Raw genomic sequence first — 8,387 nt, 5'->3', positions numbered from 1 at the left:
GCCATTACCAGCAAACTCAGCTGCGCTGGTCACTGCCGTCTTCCTGGATGGGGACCCCGAGACGGGCCACATCAATGGCTAGAGACATTATCAGACATGGCCCAGTCGCGCCCTCAATGGCGCTCGTGCATCCAAGCTATTGCCTTCAATGCATAGCTCCTTTTCCAACCCCCCCCCACTTGACAGCCCACTGACAGTGCTGGATTTATGCACCAATTTATCAGCTACCGCCTGCAACGCGCAGCTACCTACCACTCCCCCCAAACCATTGGTGAACGAAACTGCGGCAGCTACAACCACAGTACGACGAGTATGCGGTTTTTACAGCTGACAATGATGATGATGATTTGTGCTGCTATGGTATGCTGTGAGCAGAAACCCAGAATCCATACATCAGGAACGAATGCAACAACGATTCGGTAGTCAGTAAGGCCTTTTTTAAGGCATGATGTAGTGGGGAAAAATCGTTCAGCTGTAACACTTCCCCTGTGCCTAGCTGCCATGCTACCTGAAGGAAGCATTAGGGCTGGGATACTGCCAGGTTGCCCAAGCCTAGAGGGAAGTTGAGAGACAGAAATCGGGTTAGAACCACGGTCAGTAAATGCGCGCTCTAACGACTGAGCCATCTCACCCCTAATCAACAAAACACGACACCTTTGGGCTACAGAGATGACCTGTTGCAACAACCGGCGTTCTCCGGAAGTAAAGTGGTCGGATACACGTGCTCGAATAATGCTGTAATCAGAGTCAATTGATGCACTCCAACGACACTTGTATCTCCATCACTGGCTCGGTTATACGGTCCATCTGACTCCAGGGCTTGTTTTCAGGTGGTGGCCTTCAGGCACCACGGTGCGGGTTCTTGTGCTAGATAGAAGCATGACGTGCAGCACACAACTAAAGAAGCCGCTCTACATCATCTGTGCAGGGTGCGCCAACCCCGAATCGGCTGCCAGGATGGGATTCCTTATCAGCAATAAACCACACATCAAGGGTACCTCGAATCCAGCTGCTAAAATTCCGATCACCTGAACTTCATCAGGGATTGGTCACCCGACCTGCGTGTTCACAATGCTTACCAGAATCACGACATCCATACTCCCCACTGAACTATCGATAATACCACTCTTTTCCAGTCTCAGAACCGCTTTTTGTTTGTGCGTACACGGATTCAATAAGTAAACACTGTTCACTGCGCTAATATGCCTTTTTCCTAGCTGAGTCAACCAAATGAACTAGCCGAAGACGACTTTTCGCAGGAATCCAGTCGAGTAGAATTCATCCAACTCTGAAGCTGATTGGAACTACCACGCTGTAAATATCACAAGCCAATGCATTGGAATAACGCTAGGAAGAGACAGGACCTTATCGTGGTGTGGCGGTTCGGGCACCCCCATAACCCACTGACCTATACTGGGGGGTGTATTTGTGATACTCACAGAGCCTCACATACCAGTTTGTCAATGGGTAGGGGTCTGACCAACGCAGACTCCTGACCTCCAGATTGGGGGTCAGAACATATGTAGTAACTTGCTCCTTAAAGAGGGCCTGCACCGGTGATCTTTGACTAACAACGACCGTCTTTCGGTTAGACATTTGAGCCACTTTGGATGAAGATCACGCTGGTCCTCCTGTCTAGGCCTGGACTCAAAGTAGCGCAATGGTTAAGACTAAATTACTGATCGGAAGGCCTGTGGTTTGAACCCAAACCCAGCATTTCGACTGCTCCTGTATAGACCTGAGCACCCTGGCAGTATCCCAGCTAACATGCAACCGTGAATTGTACAACTACAGATGACCACAAACCACATAGGCCGTCGAACGGCACCATCAGCCGGGTCCTCTTACAAGCTGCGGGGTGAGGAAAAACAGGTTAATGCTGACGTTTCCCTTTTCCATCCCTCACACACTCGTTTTTCTTCTCGCCCTGTTGCTAACGACACTTCCATACGTCTACTCTTGAATACTGATGGATCCGTACGACACCTATCACCGTTAACTGAATAACCTGACATAAACCCAGCCTCACATCCGTTCCCTCCAAACATGGACTCTCAGTTTGCTGGGGGGCTTTGAATTCCGAACTCTGAAACAAGCCGGACGACAAACTGTTGTGGCACGTAACTTGGACCGGCCTTCTACTGACTTGTGAGCACTTTGAAATGAGGAGTCAAGACCCAAGAACAGTTGCTGAGCCAACCTTCCTGCCGGCCTACCCCCACTTCTGGATAAGTACCCTTGGTGATACAGGTGTTGCGACCATTTGTGCTTGAGTTTGCATTGTTATAAGCCAGTGAGCATAATGTTATCTACACAGATAGTTCCTCGTTGATAGCCGCCTGTGTGCGATCCCCCTGTGGCAATATTCACTGACTGTAGCTGTTTATGTCTCAAACTACTGTAGCTCTGATACTCGCAAAGGCAGATTTCCGAAGCATTGAGAGTCTCATTGCGGGGATATAAGAGCCCAGATATTGTTGTGCTTGTCAGTGCTATAAAAGAATAGGTAAACAAACTTAGCACCATAGATTCCCAATTGGGTAGTCGTCTTGGACAACGGCGAACGCTTGGTGTAGTTGTGTGCTGACCGAATACTGTTGTGTGGTACAGATAGTCCCCCCTCGCATGTGAGACAACCTGCGACAAAGACATTACCACCATCACCAACAGTATAAGTGTTCAACACCGACGCCACGGGTGGCGTGGTTCGATAACTCATTGCCCTTCTTTCTGGGTCACACGTCTGTTTGCTGCTGCTGCTCGCTTCCTCTTTTACAGGCACACACACACATCACCTGGGCATTTAGAAGCCCTAGGACCCTGGTGTGAAGCTAACCAAAATCATCCACTGTATTTCGTTGCAGAAACGTCTTTTGATGACTCTTACCGGAGGGTACTCTCCTCAGCCCTTCAAGCGGGCCGCTCTCCTTGCGCGATGGCTCAATCAACTACATTTGGGCATTGGATACCGAGCAACAATACAGAATTGCTTGGGGCTTGCACACACATTCGAGGATACAACAAAAGGCGACGCAATGTGAAAAAGAGCATCTGCGCGGATCAATAAGCCCCATGGGTACATTAGGCTGAAGGCATGCAGACGAGAAACTCTGGGGACGTGCGCAAACCATTCCAGCTGGTACGCGCAACAGGCATGAAGGAACATTGGGGAGCGATACAATCTGTGAGAAAAACGGCTCTCTAAAAAAGAACGCTTGTATTGTTAACAACTCAACTGGCTCAACTAACTTCCTGAACCTCATCGGGAAGCTGAACAGTGGACTTAAGGTACCTTTTCGCCCTCAGGCTTCACCGAGCTGCTGATCTTAACAAAATCCCACCAGCTCTTTTTAAAGATGTGGGTTGAATGCTCAGTCATTGTCCGGAGGCTAGCCGCCCCTAATAACCGAACCCACAATGTCAATTTCGGTAGAAGAACTCTAAGCAATTTTACAGCAGCAACAAAAGCAGTTCGGAGAAGCTTAAATGATGCTTGTTTAACCTCTGATGCGCAGTATGTCCGTGAATGCGACAAAAAACATTCGGGCCTCTATCTTCTTCCACAGATGCTGCTGCCAGCTGCATTACTGAATTTAATTTCGACGATGAATCTGGGAGAACTTTCGAAAGATGGTTCAAGAAATATAAGGACTTGTTTGAAACCGACTCTGCCCAGTTAAATGATGCATGGAAAGTTCGACTGTTGCTGGGGTTCCCCAAACTGACCTTGGTTTTGCAAATAATGTCAAGATCCCGGCCCATATATTAGGTGAGCAAAATTCCTTGCCCAATATTCGCTTTCAGTGTTTCAAGATTACATAGTGGGATCCCGAAGATTTCATCACTTATGCCGGTGTGGTCAACACAGAATGCGAACGTTCTCAGCCCAGCTCCGTGAGCGATGGTCAATTCAAGTGTCATCTTCGTGGCTGGTCTCCAACCGCCACATGATGTAGACATTCGGACCAGGCTGCTCAATCGAATTGAAGAGGAACCAGAGTTGACTCTTCATAAACTTACCACCGAATGTTATTATCAATCTCAAGGCTGACGCTGAAATGATTGGACACTCCAAATTCCCTTAGCCTGACATGGTATGCAAAGTAACTTCCAAAAAGTAATCAAATTCAAAACGACCTCCAAGAAAACCGCCCACACCCTATTGGTTTTATGCGGAATGGCATTTTTCACGCCACTCTCCCTACAGGTGTAGCAATTGTGGTTGAAAGGTCACAAAGAATACTACAGAGACAACTACAGGAGCGTGCGCAAACGCTGATCCAATAAAAAGGACGCTGGCAGGGTCCACGACCACTACATTCAGGATGAAATCACCCGGTCGGCGTAAATTCGTCACAGTATGTATCAACGGCACACCAGTTGCACTACAACTTGATGTAGGTTCTGACCTCACTCTGATTTCAAGATGAACCTGGAATGTAATTGGAAGGTCACCGGTGGGACACAAAGTGCACCGTTCGTAATGCATCTAAATTGAGCCGTTCAGTTGTAGTACCCCTTCGGTACCTAGCTGCTATGCAACCCGAAGGGAGCACGAGGGCTGGGATACTGCCAGGTTGCCCAAGTATAGACAGGTGAATTCGAGAGGTGGATGTCGGTTTCGAACCACGGATCTTCTTGTCAGCAAATTCGCGCTCTAACCACCGAGCCATCTCGCCCCAATGCATCTGGTGGAAGCCTCAAACTGACCTGGAAGCTGAACTGTTCCGTGACGTCCAAGGGGACTTAACTCAACGGTACTTGCCACCTCATGAACTATACAGGCCTGTGCTGGATTATAGAGCTTCAATTCTTGGATCAAACCCTAAATGTCATTTGTAACGAAACAGCTGCAGATGGCTCCAATACATTCAAGAAAACACCACATCCTGACAGTTTTGTGGTCGCCGGAGTTACAGCCGAATCGGAGACCAGGAGCATACGCGACATACAAACCATTCAGCTCCTGGCGTCCGGCACCGGTAGCCCTCGCTCTTCAGTCCACTTTGGTGAATCTTGCCAACAGCCTGCAACGTTTTACCCGCTGTCCGAACCGTTCAGTTTACAGTCCCAGGTTCACGTGGATAATTCCACTGCTATCCATGCAGCCAAGAAAGCTTGTTCGGCAGAGGGGACGCCAAAACTGTTCCACAGAAATCAGATACTGATTCCAGGATATGGAGAATGCTTCACCATGGACGCAAGGTTGAATACTAAGTAGAACACGAGGTACAAATAAGAACACAGGTACGGCCAGGCCAGGCGAACTAACTTCAGACAACAGAGTGAAGATCCGTAAGCGAACCACGTCGCACGGGACACATGACAGCCGTCATATACCTCCTAAACGGCATGCTCACAGCCTAAGTGTTATTTCTGCGCGTATGTAAGTCTCCAAACTCACTGTGTGGACGTCCTCTGAATAGCAGCCAGGTGGGGCTGAAAAAAGGAGAGTGCGGCGTGTTAGTTGGATGTATCGGTAAGTCAGTAACTCTCGCCTCAACTGTTCACAGAGAAGCACAAGAACGTAGGTTTAACAGTTTATTCTCCGATCCACAGAGCACGTGGGGTGGAGGGTTGACAACAACAGAATGCGGGGGTACAAGCATATAAACATACAAAAGGTGTTAGCCATTGAGAAGGGCAATCGATCTCCTCTGGACAGTATTCAGGAGTGGTTTAGCATCGTTACCGCCGCCGCTTCTCAAACTAGACAGAAGAGATTGTAATTAACAGTGGCGCGCAGTTTGACACCTGTCGGCATATTACACAAGCCCCCCTATCAGCAAGGCGCCCTCCACAGCGCTGTCAGATATCATGTTTGCCGACTGGAGACAGTTGACATGCACTACGGTTGACCAGCTAGGCTTTCCAGGGGTGCACAAGACGGTAGGTTGAGTCAATGAGGGCGGCAGACGACGATATATATGCATAGGTCAAAATAGGCGTGGAACATAGGCAGTCAAGGAGCTCTTTGAATGCTTTGGCCTGTGATTAGAGCGCGAATTTACTGACCGGAAGGTCCACGTTTCGGACCCGACCTCCGCCTCTAGACTTCTGGTGTCTAGGCTTGAGCAACCTGGCAGTATCCCAGCCATCGTGTCTCCTTCGTGTGGCATGGCAGCTAGGCAACGAAAATGTGTTAAAGCTGAACATGCCCGCCTACTCTGGGTGTCCGGTGCGTACTCAAAAAATCAAAGGTGCAAATCGGAACACACCGGAAATGAGTGAACTCACGTGATCGATTGTGTCCACAGGTTCGGGTGCGTGCCTCGAAGCGCTGGCAGTAGGGGCAATCACGACTCGGAGTGGGCCATCCAGGAAGGTTGGTTGGGGCTGGACGTTGAAAGGTAGAGTGGAAGTACGGTCGGTTAGGGCGCAATGGCATGGGATGGTATGGTCGTCCTCGGGCTGGTGTCCAATGTCTGCTTTGTTGTTGTTGTCGAATGTCTTCCACCTGGTTCGCTACTTGGAGTGCCGCTACAACCGAGTGAGGAGGATCACCCAAGAACCGCTCGCGGAGTTTAGGCGCTGGGGTACCGACGATGATCTGTTCAAGTGCATTTTCTTCTCGCTGTCCGTTGTGTAAATCAGGAAACGCGTCTTCACTTATCCGCCGCAGTTCTCGGACAATAATCGACAGTCTTTCACCAGACAGTTGGATCCGTGACTGGAACCGATATTGATGTTCGACTGGGTGGATCCGCTCTGTCAGGCATGCGCGAAGCCGTTCAAAGACATCTTCCGTGACCCCATCTTTCAAGATATGTTCATCTCGCACTATATCCCGAGCTTCTCCATCCAATAAGGAAAGCAGCACACGCTTTCGTTCACTGGCAGGAAACAGCTGGATGTATTCTGATGTGTCCGCCGCCCAGCGGCGAAAATTGTCACCCAGGCAGAACTTATCTGGGGGTGGGATATTGGGGGGAGATCGAGTGTGGATGAATCCGGCGCTAATAACCGAAGACAGAAGTGGGAAAAACGATTATAACATTCTGTAGCACAAGGACCAAAATGAACCGCCGGATGCGACAGGTTCTTCTTCAGTTTTTCCGTGTGATCGGGTATGCATCGTTGTTACGCATCCGGGTGTGGTCGCCAATTATTTATCGAGCGGATAAACAACACGGAAAGGCAAATGCTTTGTCCCCCCGACCAATCCGCGATCATGGCGATTGTTCATCATGCTCAGTCTCTTACGTCCTGTCGATGGCCTTACACGCACCGGAAATTGAGGAGTGGGCCACAGTTCAATCCTCAGACCCCGAGTTTAAACTCATATATGAGCGGCTTTTCCACAGCCAACACCGGCCATCCAATGACCAAATCGCGGGTTCGAGCTATCCGACGCGCTGGCTTTGGGCTCTTTGGTCTCAGCTGCGTGTGACTGATGGTGTCCTTTACTACCAAAAGGGTCCCACTTACTTGCGCCGTATTGTGGTACCAAGCAGTGCAGTCGAAGCAGTTTTGAAGCGCCTTCATGAAGAATTAGGTACCGCTAACTCTAGATCAAACATCGATTCACCAGCCCATGCTGGTCGTTGATAACTTACCCTGTGACGTCATACAAGTAAACTTCCTGAAAAGTCAACGGGCGAGGATCGACCTCCTAGCAGGTACCATCGAGTTAGAAGGGAACCAAATACCCCTAGTCACGACTGCTTACTCCGCCGCTATGTCGATCGACGTAGACGCACTGCTGTCGCGACTGTCACCTACAATGAGCTCGTCGACGAAGGCAGAACTAGGAAGTGTTCTGTCGGAGTACACCGATGTTTTCGCTTGGAAGGATTCTGATGTTGGTCGAACGAAACAGGTACAACATTGTGCCGACACTGGAGATGCTACTCCCATCCGCCTACCACCACGACGTGTCCCGATTCAGTATCAACACCAGCTAAATCAAATGATCGATGACATGCTGAGCAAGGATATCATCAAACCTTCCGCGGAACCAGACACTCCCCTGAATCCCCACGTATTCAGAGGCTCGGAGAATAAACCGTTGAACCTACGCTCTTGTGCCTCTGTGTGGACAGTTGGCGAGAGTTACTAACTTACTGTTACATCCAACTAATGTGTCACATTCTCCTTTTCAGCCCACCCGGCTGCTATTTTCAGAACATCCACACAATGAGTTTGGATATTTTTATACACGCAGACATATTAGAATACTACATAGCCAAATAGCACGCCAACTGGACGGATGCGTCTTGTGCGGGCCACGGACCAAACGAAGGCCGGACGAACGGACCAAAATGCCGGCCAATCGGGATCGAGCATCCTTAACTGAACACTTCTCGCCCCCTCACGTAGATCCTAGCACGACTTTGTGAAGCATTCTGCTATAACTCCATAAATATAGTTATAATAATCTTCCTTTT

The 8,387-nt window shown here is 49.3% G+C and overlaps 1 protein-coding gene across 1 annotated transcript; it reads left to right on the top strand.

The window, feature by feature from the left end:
- Positions 1 to 7,678: 7,678 nt before the first annotated feature.
- T265_03961 (hypothetical protein) lies at positions 7,679 to 8,059 on the top strand (the record flags this gene model as incomplete). Its single annotated transcript, XM_009168568.1, has 1 exon — positions 7,679 to 8,059. One exon carries the CDS (start codon positions 7,679 to 7,681, stop codon positions 8,057 to 8,059), a length of 381 nt encoding a protein of 126 aa, XP_009166832.1.
- Positions 8,060 to 8,387: the final 328 nt, after the last annotated feature.

This window comes from Opisthorchis viverrini (assembly GCF_000715545.1).
Source record: "Opisthorchis viverrini unplaced genomic scaffold opera_v5_61, whole genome shotgun sequence".
NCBI classification, from domain to species: domain Eukaryota; kingdom Metazoa; phylum Platyhelminthes; class Trematoda; order Opisthorchiida; family Opisthorchiidae; genus Opisthorchis; species Opisthorchis viverrini.
The sequence above is the reverse complement of the archived record's forward strand: the minus strand, read 5'-3'. Positions and strand labels throughout refer to the sequence as shown.